The sequence below is a fragment of the Myotis davidii genome, unplaced genomic scaffold, assembly GCF_000327345.1.
Source record: "Myotis davidii unplaced genomic scaffold, ASM32734v1 scaffold477, whole genome shotgun sequence".
In the NCBI taxonomy this organism is placed as follows: Eukaryota; Metazoa; Chordata; class Mammalia; order Chiroptera; family Vespertilionidae; genus Myotis; species Myotis davidii.
Genome location: NW_006287952.1, coordinates 31,457 through 57,480, shown reverse-complemented (window position 1 = coordinate 57,480; position 26,024 = coordinate 31,457). Strand labels below are relative to the sequence as shown.

General features: G+C 34.3%; 1 protein-coding gene across 1 annotated transcript; it reads right to left on the bottom strand.

The window, feature by feature from the left end:
* Positions 1-292: 292 nt before the first annotated feature.
* On the bottom strand, positions 293-23,352 carry LOC102766327 (RNA-binding protein 41; the record flags this gene model as incomplete). Its single annotated transcript, XM_006759845.2, has 3 exons — positions 293-902; positions 2,957-3,104; positions 22,911-23,352. Coding segments are annotated over 3 exons (757 nt in total), but the record flags the coding sequence as incomplete, so codon positions are not given.
* Between the last annotated feature and the right edge of the window lie 2,672 nt (positions 23,353-26,024).

The window sequence follows — 26,024 nt, the reverse complement described above, 5'->3', positions numbered from 1 at the left end:
GTGTTCTTTAATCAAAACACTGTATCAACTCCACCTCTGAGATCCTGGCGGGCTGAAAGCAGGTTTTTGGGGTTTTGTTTAGCTTCTATATTTGTAACAATGTTTCTAACTGCAAGCTCAGAGGCCTGCAAGGCAGGCGGGGAATGTTGGAGTCCTCCGTCACTGAAGCAAGCAAGCCTCATATTAGCTTCAAGCTGCCTGGCTGCCGGCCGCCATCTTGGCTGACAGTTAATTTGCATATCTCGCTGATTAACCAATGGGAAGGGTAGCGGTCGTACACCAATTACCATGTTTCTCTTTTATTAGATAGGATGTGAATACAATTAGGAACAAATGGGCTCTAATAAATAAATATTTCAACTTTTAGTTTTTTAGTTCTGTATATAGGTGGCAGTCTTGGAAAGAATGTTATCTCTAGGGATAAGTATTTAAGACCATAGATAAAGTATAAAGATTTAAAATATCCTTGGAAATAATCCTTTGTAATTTATCCTGAGAAAATGATACTCTTTGTACCCTACCCTTCACACTTGGTATCTTGTCTGTCCTGTATAGTCTTTGATTATAGAAAATGTTTTCTACCAATTTTTTCCAAAAGCTAAAGCGATTATCTTAATTAGATTTTTCTTCCTCAGTTTCTCTTCAATTCCAAACACATTGCTATCTATATAGAAATCCTAGATCCAAGATTCTGATGCAAGAAGGACTTCCTGGGACTCATAATCTATATATCTTCTAGCTGCCACTGGTTTTTGTAGTGTTTTCTGTAGCAGACGATCTGAGAGAAGCAGACTGGAGATCAGACTGTTGTTTTTTGTTCTTTCCGAATTCTATCACCAAAATTTTCCCATGTAGTTTATATCCATTTATTAGATGGAATGCTTGCCATGCTATATCCTTATCTAAAAGAAAGGAAAAATAATCAATTTACACAGGATTTAATATTACAATTCTATTTCCAATTTGTTTCTTTTTTTTTTTTTTTGCCTTGGAGTTAAATGTAGGCTATTAGGCCATATAGCTATTTGATTTTATTATCTTTTTCATAATCTCATATTTGCATAATTCAGCAAGATTAAACTAATGGGCCAAAACTGGTTTGGCTCAGTGGATGGAGCGTCAGCCTGCGGACTGAAAGGTCCCAGGTTCGATTCCGGTCAAGGGCATGTACCTGGGTTGCGGGCACATCCCCAGTGGGAGATGTGCGGGAGGCAGCTGATCAATGTTTCTCTCTCATCGATGTTTCTGGCTCTCTATCTCTCTCCTTTCCTCTCTGTAAAAAATCAATAAAATATATTAAAAAAAAAAGAAGATTAAACTAATGGCTAAAAATAATGGCTGGAAAAACTTAAAATGGCTGCTTGAGAGTGCTCATAATTTAAAAATATAAGAAAAAATATAGTGTGCAAAAGAAGGCTAAACTGTAACTACTAATACACAAGCTTCTATCCTAGATAGATTATAGGTATTGTGAGAATTAAGTCATTTTCAAAATGGGCAACACAAATAAAAGAGGTTATCATGGTATTAAGGTCATTTTGCTGCTTTTATCTTTTGATGGGAGAGTGATTGTGGGAGCCCTCATTGAGATAAATAAGTGTAATAATCCTTGTAAGTATAAGGAAATTTGCAGAGTAATAGTACATAGTGTACAGTAGTAGTATTCAACTTATGTTTCTCAGACCCTTGATGTGGAAAATCAGAAAGGAGTGCAATTATTGACCGGAGTCTTTGAAATCAAAAGTAGACAGGCAATATCTTTAGACTGAACCAATTTATGTATGTACTACAAATTTTAAAATGTGGAAAGCTGCTATTATGATTAGTAAAACAGCTATCCATTTGAAAGTACTTACTTTATAAAGCCTTTTTATCACATATCTTTCTCAATTAATGTATCATATTGAGTTTAAAAAGGGCCTTCACAATTAAAAGGACTAAAAACCACTATTGTAGAACATCCACAAACCTACAAGATAGAAAAGATGGTACAAGACTAGTGGAGTTTGGAACTGCTCAAATGTAAATTACTTGCCTGTACATAGATTACTAGGCTGTTTATAAATGATGATAGTTTAGAAATAATGAAAGGAACAGCTAGTAACCAGCCTGCACGAAAAAAAAAAAAAAAAAAAAAGATAGTTTGGTCTGTCAGAGAAACTGAAATTCCTGTATTATTCACTCCCTTTAGATTAGGATACTGAAATCATGTATTAAGATGCAAGCTAGTTGTACGAATATATCATCATCCCCTAATTATGTGAATTAGCATATTACCTTATAGTTTCTTAGTCCTAAAGGAATAGAGCATTAAGTAAGTGTAAGTGTTCTGATCAGAATCCCAAAAGTAATATAATTATAATGGACTACAAACACTAGTAGTCCTTTGTGAGCAAGGGTAAAATAAAAATTTTAAAGGTAAAGTTAATTTTCCCCTGGCTGATTTGGCTCAGTGGATAGAGCGTTGGCCTGCGGACTGAAGGATCCCGGGTTCGATTCCAGTCAAGGGCACATGCCCAGATTGCAGACTCGATCCCCAGTTGGGGGCATGCAGGAGGCCACCGATCAATGATTCTCTATCATCATTGATGTTTCTATCTCTCTCTCCCTCCCCTTAACTCTCTGAAATCGATAAAAATATATGTTTTTTAAAAAAGTAAAATTAATTTTGATAAAGTGAGAAGAAAGGGCCAAGATTGGGAAAAATTGAAGACAATGGAGTAAGGTGGTCATGCACAGTCAATGGAGGAGAGGAAGCACAGAAGGCAGGATAGAGGAATATTGAAAACATTTTGCTTAATTCTCTTCCATTCTTCCCATGTCTTTGTTTAAGCACATGCTTCTCATGTGTTATAGGTAAATCAAAGGACTGTATCTACTAGTAAATTAGAAAGGGTATAAGTAGTCTCTAATGCTGATGCTACAACTGAGTAATTATCCAGATAAAGCTACTTACTGGGAAAGGTGATAAAAGCTTGCCCCCTCATTCGTCCAGTCATCATTCGGAATTGAATTAGAGGTCCTTTTTTCTCCTGGAACCGAGCGAACAATGAGACAAGATCTCTTTCGGTCACCCGAGGGCTAAGGTTCTTCAGGTATAACACCTAATATAAATCGAATATCAACAAAAATATTACATAAAGGAAATAAGGAAACTATTTCATTGTGGATAGAATTCATTAGTTTTAGATAAAGATGGTGGATTGAACACATGCGTCTAATTTCACTCTCTCCAGAAAAATCTCAAAAACTGTAGAATTAAAACACACACACAAATCTACAAGGTTAGGAAGAACAAGGAAAAGAAGCAATAGCAACAATATTCTGGAAGCTGAAAAATACTGGATGGGTATACTCAAGAAAGCTGAATCTTTAATCAGCAGTGACAAAAGCCAGAAACCAATCCAATATACACCTAAGAATTCTCAAACAGTTCAGAAATTGATAGTTTCAGGTGTCTCTGGAGATGGATGTAAAGGCGGAGTTAAAATAAGGTGTTTGGTTAAAAGTTGTTTAAAAGCCAACTATACTTTAAAACAGGGGTCCTCAAACTACGGCCTGCGGGCCACATGCGAATACAAATATTTGTTCCCGTTTTGTTTTTTTACTTCAAAATAAGATATGTGCAGTGTGCATAGGAATTTGTTCATAGTTTTCTTTTAAACTATAGTCCGGCCCTCCAACGGTCTGAGGGACAGTGAAATGGCCCCCTGTTTAAAAAGTTTGAGGACCCCTGCTTTAAAATACCCCACCTCCTCTCCCACCCCCTTCCCTTCAATAATGCCGCTGGGTAAAGGCCACTCGCAATCCTGGTGAATATTGGAGGTTTATTCTCTGAATATGGGGAATGCTAGATACAGTTGAAGGTCTGAATAATGTTTCTGAAAGCAAGATAATTAAGATAAATACTTAATATTGAATACTGAGGATATCCCAGACAGTTTCCACCATTTGGCTCCTACATTGCTGGTAGTACCCTCCCAAGCAATAGTTTGTGTCTTCTCTGAAGAATCTGACTAGCCCCAAGAGGAAAGATCTAAAAATACTAATTTGAGATGGGGAATTTCTCTCACAAATGGACCAGCCAGATGACTTTAAAGTGAAGCTCGCCCTAGCCAGTTTGGCTCGGTGGATAGAGCGTCGGCCTGCGGACTGAAGGGTCCCAGGTTCGATTCCGGTCAAGGGCATGTACCTTGGTTGCAGGCACATCTCCAGTAGGGGGTATGCAGGAGGCAGCTGATCGATGTTTCTCTCTCATCGATGTTTCTAACTCTCTATCTCTCTCCCTTCCTCTCTGTAAAAAATCAATAAAATATATTAAAAAAAATAAAGTGAAACTCAAAGTCAATAAGAACCACTCATGTACTCAAAGTTTCTAATCTGTTTTTGGCTCCTACTCATAAATATGAGTATGGATCATCAGGCATCTGAGGAAAGAATCTAACGTGAAAGACAGAGAGCAGAACAAACAACAGAAAGGAAAGCAAATAGGAGTAAACAGAGACCATACAAAGAAAAAAAAATCTTCAAAAATTATCATGAATACCCTCAGAGAAATAAGAGAGACTATTCTATTTATTCAGAAATTTTTTAAAAAGCTCTTTAACGTGATCCAACTTAAACTCTTATTGGCTTAAAATAGATTGTTATAACTCTAAGAAACTTGTTAAAACTTTAAGTAAGCCCAGCCTGTAAGCATAAAGAAAATACCTATAGAAGATTCACAAAAGAAAATGAGAGAGGAAAAAGCATATGACTACAAAAAAATCAATGAACCACTAAGGCAGACATTAAGAGAAAAAGAGGGACAAAAGAGCTACAAGACAGAAAACAACTAATAAATGGCAATAGGGAGTCCTTTCCCATCAATAAATTACTTTACATGTAAATGGGTTTAACTCCTTTGTCAAACACATACAGTGGCCAAATGAATAAAAAACAAGATCCATGTATGCCGTCTACAAGAAACTCACTTTAGATTTAAGGTCACATAGAAGCTGGAAATGGAAGGATAGAAAAAAATATTCATGCAAATGGTAACCAAAAGAGCAGGGGTATCAGAAAAAAATATACTTTAAGTCAAAACAGTCATAAGAGACAAAAAAGAACATTATATGGTAACAGGGTTAATGCACCAGGAAGGTATAACAATTATAAATATATATAGATCCAACATTCAGAACACTTAAATATATGAAGCAAACATTGAGAGAACTGAAGACAGAAAATAGCAACACAATACTATTAGATTTAAATATCTTGCTTTCAATAGCAGAAGGAAAATTAGAAAATTCATAAATATGTGCAAATTCAATAAATTACTTAAAAAAAATATATATTTTCATTGGCCTCAGAGAAGAAGGGAGTGGGAGAGAGAGAGATAGAAACACCAAAGATGAGAGAGAATCATTGATTGGCTGCCTCCTGCATGCCCCTACTGGGGATAGAGCCCACACGCAGGCATGTTACCTGACCGGAATCGAACCTGGAACCCTTCAGTCCATAGGCCAACACTCTATCCACTGAGCCAAACCAGCTAGGGCTCAATAAATTACTCTTGATTAACTAATATGTCAAAGAAAAAATTAAAAGTGAAATTAGAAAATATCTTGAGAAAGCCCAGCCTGTATGGCTCTGTGGTTGAGCATTGACCTATGAACCAGGAGGGCATGGTTCAATTCCGGGCAGGGTACATGCCCAGGTTGCAGGCTCTATTCCCAGTGCGGGGTGTGCAGGAGGCACCCAATCAATGTTTCTCTCTCATCATTGAAGTTTCTATCTCCTCCCTTCCTCTCTGAAATCAAGACACACACACACACATGTGTCTGTGTATGTATGTATATATATATATATATATATATATATATATATATATATATATATATATATATATATATATATATATATATATATATATATATATATATATATATATATATATATATATATATATATATATATATATATATATATATATATATATATATATATATATATATATATATATATATATATATATATATATATATATATATATATATATATATATATATATATATATATATATATATATATATATATATATATATATATATATATATATATATATATATATATATATATATATATATATATATATATATATATATATATATATATATATACATACATACACAGACACATGTGTGTGTGTGTGTCTTGATTTCAGAGAGGAAGGGAGGAGATAGAAACTTCAATGATGAGAGAGAAACATTGATCAGCTGCCTCCTACACACACTCTAATGAGGATCGAGCCTGCAACCAAGGTATATGCCCTTAGACCAGAATCGAACCTGGGACCCTTCAGTTCATGGCCTGACGCTCTATCCACTGAGCCAAACTGATCAGGACAAGAGCTAGTTTTTTTTTTTTTTTTTAAATCAACAAAATTGACTACCTTTAACAGTACTAAGAATAAAAAAGACTCATATAAAATCAGAAATGAAAGAGGACACCTTATAATTAATGCCATATAAATAAAAAGGATTATAAAAGACTACTATGAACAATTCTTTGCCAACACACTGGTTAAACTGGAAGATAATAAGTTCCTGGAAACATACAACCTACACTAAGACTAAATTATATAAAAGTAGAAAATGTGAACAGATTTATAACTAGCAATGAGATTGAATCAGAAATCAAAACCTCCCAACAAAGAAAGCACCAGAACTAGATAGCTTTATGGGTGAACTCTATCAAACACTTAAAGAACTAATGCCAATCCTTCTCCAACTCTTCCAAAATATCGAAGAGGAGGAAACAATTCCAAACTAATTTTATGAGGCCAGCATTATCCTGATACCAAAGGCAGAAAAAGATATTACAAGAAAAGAAAACTACATGACAATATCCCTGATCAATATAGATGCAAAAATCCTCAACATAAAATTAGTAAACCAGATTCAAAGGCACATTAAAGGGGTCTTACACCATGACCAAAGGGTGTTTATCTCTGGAACATAAGGATGTTTAACACATGAAAATCAATAATTGTGACACACCACATTAACAGAATGAGGAATAAAAATCACATGATCATATCAATTGATGCAGAAAAAGCACTGACAAAGTCCATGATAAAAATGTTCAATTAATTAGGAATAGAAGGAATTTACCTTAACATAATAAAGGCCATATATGAAAAGCCCATAGCAAACCTCATACTCAACAGTGAAAAACTTAAATCTGATCCTTGAAGATTAGAAACAAGGCAAGGATGTCCACTCTTCTCACTTCTATTCAACATAGTAGTCCTAGTGAGAGCAATTAGACAAGAATAAAATAAAAGGCAACCAAATTAGAAGTGAAGAAGTAAAATCATCTCTGTATGACATGATCCTATGTGTGGAAAACCCTAAAGACTTCATAATAAAACTGTTAAAAGTAATAAATTCAGTCAAGTTGCAGGATACAAAATCAACATACAAAAATTTGAAAAGGAAATCAAGAAAATAATTCCATTTACATAAGCATCAAAAAGAATAATATACTTAGAAATAAAGTTAACCAGGGAGCTGAAAGGCTAATAAACAGAAAACTAATTAATACTGAGGAAAATAATGAAAGAAAAAAAATAACATAAACACAAATAGATGAAAAGATATTCCATACTCATGGACTGGAAACATTAACATTGTCAAAATGTCTAAACTACCCAAAAGTATTTACAGATTTTAATGCAATTCTTATCAAAGTCCCAAATGGCAATTTATGGAAAAAAATCCTAAAATTCATATGGAACCACAAGAGACACACTAAGTAGATAAAGCACTATTAAAAAGAACAAATCAGGAGGCATTACACTTCCTGATTTCAAATGACAGTTATCAAAACAGTATTATACTGGCATAAAAAAGACATATTGAGCCCTAGCTGGTTTGGCTCAGTGGATAGAGCATTGGCCTGTGGACAGAAGAGTCCTGGGTTCAATTCCTGTCAAGGGCACATGCCCGGGTTGCATGCTTGATCCCCAGTAGGGGGAGTGCAAGAGGCAGCTGATTAATGATTCTCTCATTCTCTCTCTCTCTCCCTCTCCCTTCCTCTCTGATATCAATAAAAAATATATTAAAAAAAAGACATACTGACCAGTATAACAGAATAGAGAGCCCAGAAATAAACCACACATTTATGGTAAATTGATCTTCAACAAGGGGGGCAAGAATACACAATAGGGAAATAATAGTCTCTTCAATAAATGGTGTTGGAAAAACTGTATATCCAGTGTAAAAGAATGAAATCAGACGCTTATCTTACACCATAGACAAAAATAATAATTCAAAATGGATTAAAGACTTGAAAATAAGACCTGAAACTCTAAAACTCCCAGGAGAAAATACATGGAAAAAGCTTATTGGCATTGGCCTTGGCAATGATTCTTGAATATGACATTAAAAGCACAAGCAACAAAAGCAAAAAAAGATAAGTAGGATTATATCAATAAAAAGCCTGTGCAGCAAAGGAAACAATCAGCAAAGTGAAAAGGCAACCTATGGAAATGAGTAAATATATTTGCAAATCATGTATCTGATAAAAGGTTAATATCTATATATAAGGGTATCTATAACTTAACCCCCCCAATTTTAAAAATGGGCAAAAGTCCTAAATAGACATTTCATCAAAAAAGACATACAAATTGCCAATAGGTATATGAAAGGATGCTCAGCATCACTAATCATCAGAGAAATGCAAATCAAAACTTCAATGGCGTATCATCTCATGCCAGCTACAGTGGCTATTATCGTAAAAACAAAAGTGTTGGTGAGGATGTGAAGAAATTTTAACCCTTGTACACTGTTGGTAGGAATGTAAATTGGTACAACCACTATGGAGGTTCCTCAAAAATAAAAATATAACTACCATATAATCCAGCAATCCCACTTCCGGTTTTTACACCCAAAAGAACTGCAATCAGAATTGGGAAGAAATATCTGCATTCCCTTGTTCATTGCAGCATTATTTACAATAACAAAGACATGAAAACAACCTAAATATCCACTGACAGATGAAGAGATAAAGTAAATATGGTGTATAAATACAACAGAATATTATTCACCCTTAAAAAATAAATAAATCTTGTCATTCACTACAACATATATGGACTTGGAAGGCATGCTAAATGAAATAAACCAGACACAGAAGAACAAATACGATATGATCTCACTTATATCAGGAATCTAAAATAGTCAAATTCATAGATGTAGAAAGTAGAATTGTATTTACCAGGGGTTGGGATCATTGGAAAGGTATTCATCAATGGGTAGATAGTTTCACTTATGCAAGATGACCAAGTCCTACAGAACTAGAGTACAGCATAATGTATATAGTTAACAATATTGTATTGGATACTTAAAAATTTGTTAAGAGACTAGATTTTATGTTTAATGTTATCAAAAGAAAAAAGAGGAAGGGAGGAAATTCTGGAGGTGATGGTTAAGTTTAGGGCACCGTATATGGTGACAGTTTCACAGTGTATATTTATCTTCAAACTCATCAAGATGCATACATTAACTATGTACAGCTTTTTTGTATGTCAATCATATATCGATTTAAAAAAGAAAGTAACCAAAGGGACGAAGGACTTGAAACATTGCTCAAAGAAATTAAAGACTGAAATGAATGCTTCCAGGGACTGAACGACAATATTGGTAAAATGTCCGCACTACCCAAAATGATCTATAGATTTAATGCAATTCTTATCAAAATCCCAACAGTATTTTTATAGAAATAGGAAAAAAAATCCTAAAAGTCATATGGAACTACAAGAAACTCCAAAATAGCCAAAGCAATCCAGAGAAATGAAAACTGGACGCCTCACACTTTCATTTCAAAACATATACAAATTTACCGAAACAGTATGATACTGGCATAAATGTAGACATATAGAACAATGGAACAGAATAGAGAGCCCAGAAATAAATCCACAAGTATACAGTCAACTGGTTGACAAGGGGGGAGGGCAAGCTACACAATGGAGAAAGGACAGTCCCTTCAACAAATGGTGTTGGGAAACACTGATATCCATATGTAAAAGAATAAAACTGGACTCTCATACAGAAAAATCAACTCAAAATGCATTAAATATAAGAACTGAAACTCTGAAACTCCCAAGAAAACCTAGAGGGAAAGCTCTGTGACCCTGATTTCTTGGATATTACATTAGAAGCATAGGCAACAAAAGCAAAAATAAAGTGAGACTATATTAATCAAAATCCTTCTGCACAGCAAAGGAAATAGTCAGCAAAGTGAAAAAGCAACCTACAGAATGGGAGAAAATATATGGAAACCATCTATTTGATTGGAGGTTAATATTTAAAATATATAAGAAACTCCTACAAGTCTATAGCAAAAAGACAACTCGATTTTTAAAAATGGGCAAAATATACATTTCCTCAAAGAACACATACAGAAAATAACTGTTGAGAATGTTAGAGAAATTGGAACCCTTGTGCATTGTTGGTAGAAATATAAAATGGTGTAGCCTCTATGGAGAACAGTATGGAGGTTCCGCAAAAAATTAAAACTGGAACTACCATAAGATCTAGCAAGCTACTTCTGGGTACTTATTCCAAAGAATTAAAATCAGGATCTCTAAGAGATGTCTGAATTCACATGTTCATTGCAGCACTGTTCACAATACCCAAGAGATGGAAACAACCTAAATGCCCATCATAGATGGATAAAGAAAATGTGAAATATTATTCAGTCAGAAAAAGGAAATCTTGTCATACACAACATGAATGAATTTTGAGGGGATTATACTAAGTTCAATAAGCCAGTCACAACAGGGATAATACTTCATGATATCACTTGTGGCATTTGCAGTAGTCAGACTCATGAAAGCACAAACTAGAATGGTGGCTGCCAGTGGCTGTGGGAAGAGGAAAAGAGGGAGTTATTCATTGGGTATAAAGTTCAGTCATGCAAGATGCCTAAGTTCTAGAGATCTGTTATACAGCACTGGGCCTACAGTTAAGAATATTGTAATATACACTTAAAATCTTGTTAAGATGGTAGATCTCAGATTATGTGTATTTTACTAAAATAAAAAAAAGTGTGGAAAAAAAAGAGATCTCTATATTTACTAGCATAAGTTATATCCTATAGTATTTTGAAGGGACTTGGGAAGAATTCAGACAGGAGCAGCAAAAGCAAAGAGCTAGAAAATAGAGCCCACTTAAATTATTTAATAATAATTTATAATTATTATTTAAATGTATGAATACATTAAACATTGTAATAAACAGATTTTTTTTATTTCTCAAAGTCGTTCGAAGCTGAGTATCCACATATTTAGCATTTAATTATACTTTTATCTTAGACAAGGACATTGAATACAGTGGGGCCTTTGACTTACGAGTTTAATTCGTTCCGCGACGGAGCTCGTAACTCAAATTACTCGTATGTCAAATCAAAAAGTGAAGGAGTGAGACGTGATGCTGGGCTGATGTTGTGGCATTCACTGTGACGTTCGCTGCGCCAACTAGCGGTGGGTTATCTGTAGCTGGCGCGTAACCCAAATTTTAGCTCGCAACTCCAAGCAAAAATTTGGCCAAGAGATGGCTCGTATCTCGAAAAACTTGTTAGTCGGGACACTCGTAAGTCAAGGGCCCACTGTAATTAATTTGTGGTTCACTTAAGTAATTTTAGGTGATCTAGAGTTTTGGTTCTAAAATACTCATCATGAAAACATCATAAAATTAAATGACTAGCCCAGCCAGCATGGCTCAGTATTTGAGCGTCGACCTATGAACCAGGAGGTCACGGTTCAACTCCTGGTCAGGGCACATGCCCGAGTTGCGAGCTCTATCCCTGTAGCGCGTGCAGGAGGCGGCCAATCAATGATTCTATCTCATCATTGATGTTTGTATCTCTCTCCCTCTCCCTTCCTCTCTGAAATGAATAAAAATATATTTTAAAACAAGCTTTAAAAAAATTAAATGACCACAGAAAGGGGTATGTGAAATATATGGCAAGTTTCTCACCAAGTAGGAAAGATCCATACTAAGATTGTTCCCTTTGATATGAACATTTAAAAAAAATTAAGATGACTTCTGGTTGAGGTGGCTCGGTCACTTCTTGCTTAGATGCATCTTCTCTGCTCCAAAAACATACATATGTACATACATATATACACACAGGTATGTACATATGTACATATCTAAAAAATACATATATATCCATATATATGCATATATAAAAAGGTAAACACAAAGATACAGCTAGGTTCTAAAACAAGATAAACATTTCTGTGAAACAGAAAAACAAACCCCAAGTGATAATAGAGAATGAGTCTCTAGTATTCCTCTGTAATACACAGTATTGTTTTGTATTTTTAAAACTTTATGTAAATGGTATTATACTATATGCATTCTTTTTCAGCTGTTTAAAATTTTTAAAAAATACTTTATTTTTAGAACAGAAAAACTTACACATTTACAAAAAAACTGAGAAGCTAGTATAAAGAGTTCCCATATACCCCACACCTAGTTTCCCCTGTTATTATTTTACATTACTATGGCACATTGTTAAAATAAATAAATTAATATTGATATATTATCATTTAAAGTCCATATTTTTTTAGATTTCCTTAGTTTTTCCTTAATGTTCTTTTTCGGTTCCAGGATCCCTTCCAAGATACCGCAGTACATTTAGTTTTCATGTGTCTTCAGACGCCTCTTGGCTGTGGCAGTTAATCAGACTTTGTTTTTAATGATCTTGACAGCTTTAAGGAAAATTGATTAGGTACTCTGTAGGATGGCCCACTACTATAATTTTTCTGGTCTTTTTCTCATGGTTAGATTGGGGTTATGGATTATTAGGAAAAAGATCACAGATGAAAAGTACAATTTTGATCCTCTTACAAGCAAACAAATCAACATGATTTATAACTGCTGATGTTGGCTTTGATGACCTGGCTGAGGCAGTTTTAGGTTTCTATTCTGTAATGCTATTTTTTTTCCTGCCTTCCCATACTGTACTCTTTGGAAAGAAGTCACTATAAGTAGCTCAAAATGAATTAGTGGGGAGTTATGCTCCCTACTCCTTGAGGTAGAGCATCTACAAAATTTATATAAGAATTTTTCTGCATGGGATTTTTGTCTCCTCTCTCCAATTTATCAACTAACAGTTTTATTTATTATTAGTATGGACTCATAGATATTTATTCTATACTTTGGGATATAGTCCAATACTAATTTATTTAGTTTATTACATAAATTGTTCCAACTTTGGTCATTGGAAACTCTTTCACTTGGCTCCTGTGCTCCTTTGACATACCCCCGCAACAGTGTTTTTATCTTGTTGTTTTTAGCACTTCCTTATTTTCTGGCAATTCAAAATGCCCAAGGCTCATCTTGTGTATTTCCTACCCTCAGTACTAGAATCAGCCATTTCTTTTTTTTTAAAGGAAAAAAATAGTAACTTATTTTTTTATTTTTATTTTTTTTTCGAGCTTAATTTATTTTTTTTAATGGAAGAGGGCGGGGTTTTTGTTGTTTCTATAAGGACACAGAGCAACCCATATTTGCCTTATTCCATTTCTTGTAAGCCATTTCTCTAAGGAGCCCTGATTACTTTTATTAGAGAATGGTATTTAAAAACAAAGATCTGGTTGCTGAACATGCTTGTTACTACTGGAGTATAACTTCATTTAGATCCTCTCAGCTGACAGAAAAATTTACGTTTAATGCTAACCTGGGTATATACAGTTATTTATAAATAATTCTACCAGGTGTACCAGTTAATAATGCGGATTTTTTCAATAAATGGAGTTACACATATGTTGATATATATGCGATTTGATACTATGCTATTTTGTATTGACAGCAAGCTTCAAAACTTCATATGTCGAATTTCTGAAGGTATTTACATCATAGATATTTTTATGCTTAAAAATGTCGAATTTCATGCCAAAAAAAGCATTTGCAAGAAGTTTTAATTCATTATTTTGAAGAAAAGTGCTCCTAAATACTTCGGGAAGCTTATGGTGAACATGCTGCATCTCAAGATACTTGTGAACACTGGTTTAAACGCTTTAAAAGTGATGATTTCGATGTCAAAGACAAAGCACGTCCAGGTCAATCAAAAAAGTTTGAAAACCAACAATTACAAGCATAGTGGATCTATTTTGAGAATCCCAAACGCACAAAATCATGGGTTGATCCAGGTCAAACATTAACATCAGCTGCAAGGCCAAATCGCTTCGGAAAGAAGACAATGCTCTGCATTTGGTGGGATCAGGAAGGTGTGGTGTAGTATGAGCTTCTAAAACCAGGTGAAACCATTAATACTGGTCGCTACCAACAACAAATAATCAATTTGAACCCACTTTGACTGTGAAACCATCAGAATGTGCCAGAAGACACAGCAAAGTAATTTTGCTTCATAATGAGACACCATCACACACTTCCAAAACCAGTTAAAGACACGTAAAAAGATCTTGCCTGGGAAGTATTAACCCACTCGCCATATTCACCAGACCTTGCTCCTTCAGATTACCGCTTGTTCCGATCGATGGCACATGCACTTTCTGAGCAGCACTTCAAAACGTATGAAGTAGATAATTGGGTCTCTGAATGGTTTGTCAAAACAAGAAAAATTCTATTGGGATGGTATCCACAAATTACCTGAAAGATGGGGGAAATGTGTAGCTAGCGATGGACATTACTTTGAATAAAGCACTTCTGATGTTTCTCTTGAAATTATCATGTTTTCTTTGATTACAAAATCCGAATTATTAAGTGGTACACATTATGTATGTAATCATCCATATATTAAGTTAAATATGAATTCATAATGATGTCTCCAACTATAAACCATTACCACATGGATCATTTTAATTTTCTCCCATTGCTTATCTATAAATCCAAGGGTGAGAAACCTGGCTTCACCATCTGCCATTCATTTACTTAATTGCTCCATTTCATTATACAGGTATAACAATATCAGAATTGTTAACCTGTACCCCCATGTTACAAAATCTTATCATCTAGGGTACAGTGATTATGTACTGTTCTGTTTACCTCTCTGTTGCTTCCACATTCCACACATTTCCAAAGATACTTAGGTCAGCACCCTTTCCCCCATAGCTTCATATACAGTGGGGCCTTGACTTACGAGTGTCCCGACTAACGAGTTTTTTGAGATACCAGCTGTCTCTCGGCTGATTTTTTGCATTGAGTTGACAGAGTAATTTGAGTTAACGAGCTCCTTAACGAGCTCGGTCTCAGAAGGAATTAAACTCGTAAGTCAAGGCCCCACTGTATTTGTAACAGATTCTCTTGTCACAATCTGCATTTTTTCCTGAGGTTCTTTAACCTCCTAAATGATTTTAAAAATATTTGTATACATCAAAGGTCATTTTTTTGTGCTGTACAGTACTATGGGTTTTGACAAATGCATGTCTTGTATCCACTATTACATTATCATACAGAATAATTTTACTGCCCTAAAAATCCTGTCTCTGTACTTCATCTATTCCTCTGTCCCCCATGTCCCCCAGAGTCCTGGCAATCATCAATCATTTATCATCACTATAGTTTTGTGTTTACTGAAGTGTCACATAACTGGAATATACAATAAGCAGTCTTTTCATATTGGCTTCTTTCACTTATTAAAATGCATTTATATTGCCAAAACCGGTTTGGCTCAGTGGATAGAGCGTCGGCCTGTGGACTGAAAGGTCCCAGGTTCGATTCCGGTCAAGGGCATGTACCTGGGTTGCGGGCACATCCCCAGTAGGAGATGTGCAGGAGGCAGCTGGTCGATGTTGCTCTCTCATCGATGTTTCTGACTCTCTATCTCTCTCCCTTCCTCTCTGTAAAAAATCAATAAAATATATTAAAAAAAATAAAAATAAAATGCATTTATAGTCCATGTCTTTATTGTAGTTTGACAGCTCATTTCTTTGCATTGCCGAATTATATTCCATTGTATAGATGTAGCACAGGTGAATGGAAACAGAAGAACATCTTGATTGCAAGTTTTTGGTAATTATGAATAAAACTGCTATGAACATTCACATGCTGGGTTTTGTATAAATATAGGTTTTCAAATCAATTGCAGTAAATAACTAGAAGTGCAATTACTAGATCATATGGTAAAACAATGTTTCGCTTTGTCAGAGGCTGTCAAACTAAGTTCCAAAGAGATTGTCATTTTGTATTCTCATCAGCAATGAATAAGAGTACCTGTTGCTCAGCATCCTCAATAGCATTTGGGACTGTCAATTTTATTGTGATTGTTAGTCATTCTAATAGGTGTATAATGGCATCTCATTATTGTTTTATTTTGCAGTTTCCTGATGACAAATGATGGTAAGCGCCTTTATATATGCTTATTTGACATGTAAATACCTTCTTTGGGGAGGTGTCTGTTCTTTTGCCCATTTTTAATTGGGTAGTTCATCTTATTACTGTTGAGTTTTAGAAGTCCTTTTTATATTTTGGATACACGTCCTTTATTAGACATGTGTTTTGAAGATATTTTCTTCCAATCTGTGGCATATTTTTTTTCTCTTAAAAGTATCTTTCACATAGAAGTTTATAATTTTAATGAAGTCTGATTTATCAAACTTTTTTCTCTCATAAATCATGTTTTTGGTTGTATCTATAAATACATCACCAAACACAAGGTCACTTAGATTTTTCTCGTTTTCTTCTAGAAGTTTTATGATATTGTTTTACATTTGTATCTACAATCTATTTTACAGTTATTTTTTTTGAAGATTGCAAAATCTATGTCTAGATTCATCTTTTAAAATGCTGATATCCAGTTGTTGCAGCACATTTTGATGAAAAGACTATCCTTTCTCCATTTAATTGCCTCTGTTCCCTTGTCAAAGATCAGTTCACTATATTAGTGTGAGTCTATGTCTGTAATCTTTATTCTGCCCAATTGATCTATGCATCTTTTTTCACCTGCACTGGATTACTTGATTACAGTAAGCCTTAAAGTTGCATACTGTCAGTCCCTCAACTTTGTTGTTCTTCAGTATTGTATTAGATATTCTGGACCTTTTCATTTCTTAGAAACTTAGAATCAGTGTGTCTATATCCACAAAATAGCTTGCTGGGATTTTGGTGAGACTGCAAAATCTACATATCAATTTGGGAAAATTGACATCTTAACAATATTAGGTTGTCCAATCCATAAACACAGGACATCTCTGTATTTATTTAGATCTTTTTAAAAAACTACCTTTTTATTGGTTTTTAGATAGAAAGGAAGAGAGAGGGAGATAGAAACATCAGTGAGAAACATCAATAGGCTGACTTCTGCACATCCCCTCCTGGGGATCAAGCCAGTGACCAGGGCATGCGCCCTGATTGGGAAACAAACAGGGGACCTCTTGGTCCATGGGATGACGCTCAATCCATTGAACCACACCAGTTGGGCTTATTTAGAGCTTTAAGTTTTCAGTAGGGTTTTGTAATTTTCTGCATATAGATCCTGAATAAATTTTGTTAGATCTATACCTAATTATTTAACTATATTCGGTCCTATTGTAAATAGTGTTGTTTGTATTTCGCTATCAATGGTTCATTTCTTGGTTTACAGGAAAACAATAGACTTTTATATATAAACCTTGTATCCTCCAAGTACACTGTACTTACTTATTAGTTCCAGAAATTGTTTTAGGTTTACTGTTTGGGATTTTCAATATAGACATACATGTCATCTATGAACAAAGACAGTTTTACATTTTCCTTTCCAATATGTGTGCTTTTTATTTCCTTTTCTTATTTTATTTCACTAGCTAGCATTTACAGTACAATATTTTAAAAAGTGGGAAGAGGAGGTATCTATTCCATGTTTCTGATCAAAGGGGAACACATCCAGTTTCTCATCATTAAGTATGATGTTAGCTGTAGGGTTTGTAGATATTCTTTTCCAAGTTGAGGATGTTCCTCTCTATTCCTAGTTTGCTGAGAGATTTTTTTCATTAATGGGTGTTGAATTTTGTCAAGTACTTTTTCTACAGCAATTGAAATAATGACATAATTATTTTTCTTTAGTCTGTTGATGTGGTGTATTATATTAACTGAGTTTCAAACTGTTGAACCAGCCTTGGATAACTGGAATAAATCCCACTTGTTCATAATACAGAATTCTTTTGATATTTTGTTGGATTTCATTTCCTAATATTTTGATTTTTAAATAAAAGTATCTCAATCAACTATTCTGACTTTCCTAATTATGATTTTACATCTATGCTCATGAGAGAGACTGGTCTGTAATTATTATTTTTTTAAAATTGTAATATCTTCATCTGGTTTTGGTATTAAGCTAATGCCGGCCCTCATAAAACAAGTCAGAAAATGTTCCCTTTGCTTCTATTTTCTGGGAAAGATTGTAGAGAATGAGTATCATTTTATATGATTCCATTTTTACCCCTCTAGTAGCATATCAATTAGACTTCTATTTATAATTTTTAGTGGTTGCCCTAGAGTTTGCAATATACATTTATAACTAATCTAAGTCCACTCTCAACACTATACCAGTTCACAGGTAGTGCAGATATCTTATAATAGTATACTAAATACTAATTTCTCCCTCCTATACCTTATAATATTCCTGCCATTCATTTCACTTATCTACATGCTATAATTACCTAACACAATGCTATTATTTTGAACAGTTATCTTTTAGATCACTTAAAAAAAAATAAAAATTTTTACCTTCAGATATTCCATTTTTATGCTTTTCCTTTCTTTATAGGGATCTGATTTTCTAACCTATATTATTTTCCTTCTCTCTGAAGAACTTAATTTTTTTTTTTTCTTGCAAGGCAGGTTTACTGGCAACAAATTCCCTATTTTTTGTTTGATAAAATCTTTATTTTTCCTTCACTTTTGAAGGATATTTTTTCTGGATACAGAACTCTAGGTAGGTGGGGTTCCCCCCACCCAATACTTTAAATATTAAATATTTGACACCACTGTCTTCTTGTTTGCATGGTTTCTGATGAGAAATCCAATGCGATTGTTATCTTTGTTTCTCTATAGACAAAGTGGTTTTCTTCGGGCAGTTTTCAAGATTTTCTCTGTCTTCTGTATTTGCACATGATATGCTTAGCTGTTTTTTTGTTTTGGTAGTTATCCTGCTTGGTGTTCTCTGCTCAAATCCTGTATCAGTGGTCTGGTAATTTTGAAAAATTCTCAGCCATCATTACTTCAAAAATTTCTTCTGTTCCCTTTTCTCTTATGCTTCTGGTATTCCAATAATGTGCATGTTACACCTTTTAAAATTGTCCCATAGTTCCATTTTTTAAGTCTTTTTTTCTTTGCATTTTAGTCTGGGTTGTTTTACTGACATGTCTTCAAGCTTACTGATTCTTTCCTTGGCCATACCAAGTATACTAATGAGCCTATCAAAGTGTTATTCCTATTATAGTGCTTTTTATTTCTACCATCTCCTTTTAGTTATTTCTTTGAGTTTCTATTTCTGCTTACTTGACCTGTTTTTGCATATTGTGTACTGTTTCTAATAGACTCTTTAGCATTTAATTATGTTACATTCTATAAATGTAATCATTCCAAAACTTGAGCCATATCTGACTTTGGTTCTGATGCTTGTTTTGTCTCTTGAAACTGTTTTTTCTTTTACCATGCCTTACAATTTCTTCTATGTTGAAAGTCAAACATGATGTATAACATAATAGGATCTGAGGTAAACAGGCTGTTAGCGTGATTTTTTTTGTTAATCTTACCAGGCGTTGGGCTGTGTTTAATGTTTACTCTAGCTGTAGGTGTCACAGGTTTCAATTTCTTGTAATGTCCTTGTTTTTGTTTCCCATGTTTTCTCTGGGTTTCCCTGAAAACATTTTAGAGTATGAGCCTTGCAGGTTTTTCAGCTGTACCACAGTTATTATCCTAAAGCCCTGCTGATGTAGTGGTAAGGTATAGGGTAAGGGAAACATTCTGAAATCCTATAATTAAGCCTCAGTCTGTCAGTGTGCCTGGGTCCCTAGACTGTAATCTTCAGAAGTGTTTCACAGTTTTCTTTTTTTTTCTCTCTCTCAGATGGGACAGGAAGACCAGAGGGGCCTAAAGTAAGATGATTTCCCTTATCCCATAGGGGAGAAGGCTTTAGTAAAATTGTTTCACATGTTGGATAGTCCTGTGTTCTGTAGAAGCTCTGGGTGTATTTCAAAATGATTAGTTTTCTGCTCCCCATGCCAGGAACAGATTTTTTTTCTTGGCTCTTCAACTTGAGAACCTAGTGGGGTTCCTGGAGGTATTTATTGACTAATTTCAGAGGCACCATGGCTACCATATATGGTGCTTTTATGAATACTATCTGATTTATTACTAGCCAGGAACAGACTTTTTTTTTGGCTCTTCAAATTGAGAAACTGTTATGTTCAAACACTAATCTACACTCTGACTTAAGCAATTTGTCAAAGTTACCACTTAAGTATTCCTACCAGTTTATGGCTCCTGTGGCTTTCCGCTCCTAATAAGTAGATCTGGGCTGTGGTTCTCTTTAATTGCCTGTCTCTCCAAATTTTAGGGTTGCAGCTTGCCCTGTGAATTCAATGCTCTGATGGGCCAAAGAAAAAGTCATTGATTTTTCGTTTGTTCCACTGTTTTTCTTGTAAGACAGGAATGACAACTTCCAAGGACTTTGTATGTTAAAGCTGAAACCAGAAGTCTGAAACTGGCTTTTTTCATTCACATTATGTTTGTGAACTGCATCCACATTGATACCTGTAGTTATATTTTATTCATTTTCTCTACTGTACAGTATGCTATTTTATGACTATTCCACGCTTTATCCATTCTCCTGCTGATGAACATGTATGCTGTCTACAAATAATGTTATAACGAGCATCCTTATAACATCTCCTAATGTGTATATGTAAGAATTCTTCTAGGACAGATACCTAGGAGTGGGACTGCTGATTTATACTGTATGAGCATCTCCCATTTTACCAGATACTGCCCCAATGTTCTTGAAAGTGGTTGTACTCATTTATATTCAGCCAGAAGCATATTAGCGTTTTTAGTGCTCCATATGTTCACCAGCACTTGGCACTGTCATGTCTTTATGCCAACATCCTGAGTGTTAAATGTTATCTCATTATAGTTTTATTTTGCATTTCTTTGATTACTAATGAGACTTTGTAAGTTAATTGGCCATTCCTCTTCTCTCCTCAGTGAATTGCCTATTCATATCTTCTGACCATTTTTATTGGGTTGTCTATATTTTTTCTTATTGATCTATAGGAAGGGATTTCCTTAAAGTGACTCCAAAAATGAAACCATCAAGTAAAATACCGATAATATGATTACATTAAAATGAAAGACTTCTGCTTAACGTAAGACATCAGAAGCAATGTTAAAATGATAAGCCACTCACTGAAATAATATATTTTCTAAACAAAAAAAATAGTTTGTATTCAGAATTTTAAAATAATCTCTATAAATAATAATATGAAAAACTAAACAACCAAATAATGGATAAAAAGGAACAGGCAACTCACAGAATGTTCCTGAAAGGCTAACAAATGCATGAATACATACATAATTTCACTGGAAATCATGAACATGCAAATTAAAACAATGAGATACCTTTCAAATACTATATTAGACTGGCAAAAATAAAGTCTAATACTACAAAGTCTTGGCAAGAATGTGGAAGAGATCTCTGAAATCCTGCTCACGGAGTTGAAGATATACATATCCTATATAGCACAGTAATTCTACTCCTAGGTATATAATCTATGATACTGATTCTTAAAATGTCTCTCAGCAGCAATAGCATCTCCTGGGAACTTGTTGGACATGCAAATTCTCAGACCCTACTTCAGATCTACTGAATAAAAAATTCTGGGGACAGAGCCCAGCAATCTTCATTTTAACAAGCCTGCAAGGTGATTTTGGTACACACTAACCTTTGATAATCACTGCAACAAAGCAATATTTTTTCCAATGTTTTGGACTAAGATCTATAGGAAGACATGCATTCTTGTCCCACACATGTCTATCCCCCCTTCTCTCATGTGTGTATACATACATATGTAAAACAAAACCTTCAATAAACAGTAACTACTCTTACTCTATAATATTGATATTTTCTATTCTATTCTGTTTCATTTCCTTAAAAAATTGCCAATTGTGACCTACTAATTATACAATAATGTTTGTTGCAGAATTGAAAAGAAAATATCTTCAGGAAAATGGACAAATGAATTATACTATATTTCTACAATGGAATACATAGCTCCTTATAGCATTAGAAATAAATTTCAAAATATTATGTATATTGAGTTTAAAAAGCAAGTTATAGAAGGGTATGTAGAGTATGATTTTATCTATAGTTTAGAAATATGTAAAACTATATGTTGTTTATGAATATATAGCTATGTAGTAAGAATATAAAAAAGATTATTTACAAGTTTACTTAGATATTTGCCAATTTCTCAAGATTTAGAGGGCCGGTGCTTTCACTTTGCTCTTAACTACCAGCATCTAAGTCATATGTTCCAAAGACTAGTTCCAAAGGCACCATGGCTATCAGATATGGAGGTCCTATGAATACTACCTGATTTATTACTAGCCTACGAAATTGGAGGTTACTTTCCCTTCAATTCAGGTCTTTCAGTAGGTTTGGAATAGAGTCTTTTCAAGATTTCTTTAAAATTCTATGGGTACTTTAGGACCTTAGAAATGCACAAGGAACATCACAAGAAATATGCTACTTATATAGTATGCAGAGAAAGAATAGTGAAGGACAAGGAAAAACACAATCGCTATACCTATGTCATAATTCTTTAGTATAATTAAAGTGAATTTAAAAGTATTACTTTAGGTAGAGGTAAATTAAAATGAAAACAACCCATGTTTTTGTCTTGGTTTAGCCTATACCTTGTTTGGCTCCCCTGGATTATATGAAGAAAACATAGGAATTTTTCGGATCTCTTCCTCTGACAAACGATTTCTCTGGATCTCATCTTCTGGGACAAATTCTATTGGCTGCGTCAGCTTCTTAGGCCCAGTCCAACACTGCTCAGGTGAATTATCAATAACTTTTGCCACATGAAGACTGGGACCTTTACCCTGTGCTGCCTGTTCTCCCTTGTCCTGGAGTAATGGCGGGTTCTCAGCTGTGTCACTATCTCCCACTGATGTAGCTGAGACCAGTGAGTGGGAAGCAAAGGGTTCACCTCTCATAAGTTGGAACTCTTCAAGACGTTTTTTCATTATCATCTCTTGGTAAAAATTTTCCAGGTTGTTCATAGGATCACCTTTGTTCTTCTTTTGGGGTTCATCTGGATTAAGACAAAGAGATAGGGAAGTTCTACAAAGCCTATCAATACAACCTTTGACAAATTAATTAAAATTAAATCTTCGATCTCAGATTTAGAAACTCTGCTGGGGCAGGTGTTTACAACCTGCAATAAATGACAATAGTATATAGCTATTTTATTACAGTGCATCTCAAGCAAGGCTGGAACTATGGAAGCAAGTGAGGCCCCTGGGGTACAAAACTTAAGGAGGTGTTCACTCCCAGGGTCATGCAAGTACATGCACTTAACTGATAAAGACATTTAAAAATGTAACCAGTATGGCATTATCACACTTTACAAAATTAATAATTCCTTAATATAATCTAATACCAAGTTCATATTGAAATGGTCCTGATTATCACAAAGATATATTTTTACACTTGATTGTTTAAACCAGCTTTTGGCTGTTACATCTCTTAAGTCTCTTTTATTTTAAAATAGTACCCCTTCCTTCCCACCCCTCCAACCCATTTTTTACCCCATCCCATTGATTTATTAGAAGAACCATATTTGTTCACAGAACAAATGAATTTGATTGTTTTTCATGGTATTGTTTAATTTGTTCCTTAATCCCCTCCATTTCTTACAAACTGGCAGCTAAATATAGAGCTATTCTATCTAATACAGTATCCACTGGCCACACAAACCTAGTCAAATTAATCTTTTAAACGTCAGTTCCTTAGTTAAACTAGTCACATTTCGAATGCTCAACAGCCACTTGTGGCTAGCGGATACTATATTGGGCAAAAAAAGATAGAGACCGTTTACATTATTATACAAGTTACATTGGGCAGTGCTGATCTAGAGGTTTGATTAGATTCAGGTTTCATATTTTTAGGCAAGAATCTTCCACAGATGGTTGTATATTTCCTATTACATCAAAAGGCACATAATGTTTGGTGGTCCCATTTTTAGTGATGCTAAAACTGATCAGTGTGTTCAGGTGGTATTAGTCGGATCTCTCCATTATGAAATTTTCTCGTTCATCTTTCACCTAATGGGTTTTACATCCAGTGATGACTGCTATCTAGATCTATTAATTTATTAAGAGTTGTGAAATGGAGCCCCCCTAATTCCACTATTTTTTGTGTTTATTATTTAGAATTCGATAATAAACTTACCGTCATCAACTAGTTTCCCTATATACAGTTTATATAGGAAAGGCAGGATAAATGCATTATTTTCCCCATTATTTACCACTATGAGAGTAATGAGTTGGTACCTTACAAATGTCCAGTGGTGACCAATGATTATTTTTAGTATAATTGTGAGATCGTGTACTTTTATTACATTTGATGTGTTTCAATTAAATATAGTCATTATTCTTTTTAGTGGTCAAATTATCCCACTTAGGACCAGTAGGAGTCCTTTCAAATTGACTACTATAGTGCTTTTCAGTTTTCTGGCACAGCAAGATGTCCCAAGCTCATATTGCACATTTCTTGACTCAAACATAAACTATTTTTCCAAGGACCCCTGGCTCCTTTTAATTGGGAATAGTATTTAAAAAGTATAATGTGTTGCTAGGTGTGTTCATGGCTGTTAAGTTGTTATTGCTTCTAGACATTTTCAGTGGACAAAACCAGGACATTTTTTTAAAGAGAAAAAGAAATTATACTGGTATTTCCACTTCAAATGTAAGATTATAAGGTTTTTACTCAAACTCCTTGATTTTAGACTTGTATATCTCTTTTCACATATGCTTAAAATGTTTTTTAACATTAACATTATTTGCTTTTTCTTATAATATATTTATAGAATTTTTAAATGTCAATAACAATACTAATATGAATATCAACAATGAAACTACTGAATAGAGATTTACATCTTTTTGCAGTTACCTTTATAATATATCCCATTAAGAATGGACAAATATTGTTTTAAAGTCATTTTAAGTAATTGTTTCCTCTGTATTTTTATGCTATCAACTTTTTATGGTTAGATTCATTTGCTTCAGGTTGTTCATGAATTTTAGGGATGGATGTTTCCCTTTTTGATTTTTAAATTATGCAAAAACATTTAAATAGGTCTAGAGTAAAAACTGTGTTATACAGTACCTTCACAGAAGTTTCACTTCCATCTCTGTCCCCTTCATCCCATTCCTTTCCTTCCCCATAAATAATAATTTTATTAGGTTTTGGCTTTATGGTTCCATTGATTCTTTTTTTGAAAATATAAGCAAAGAAGCATATACACATATATATGTATATGTGCGTGTGTGTACATATGTATATATAGTATCCCAAAATGTATATACACATTTTGAATAATTATACAGGCAGTGTTTATTAAAATACATTTCATTTTCAAAACTGAGCTATCGGTTGTTAAAGTATGTATGCATTTTTTTGGGACACACACTATATATAATTCACTAGTTATACCCCTTTCCTACATAAACAGTAACTTACTATACACTATTGACAACTTACATTTATAAAATTTCTAAAATTGATTTGAGAGAGAGAGAGAGAGAGAGAGAGAGAGAGACTTGGATTGGTTGCCTCCTGCATGTGCCCTGACGGGATCAAACCCCCAACCTGGGTATGTACTCTGACCGGAAATTGAACCCATTTTTGGTGTACAGGACAGCACTCCAACAACTTGAGCCACACCGGCCAGTGCACAACTTACTTCTTTGCACTTAATAATATATACTTTAGGTAACTCCATATTAACATGAAGCTCTTTC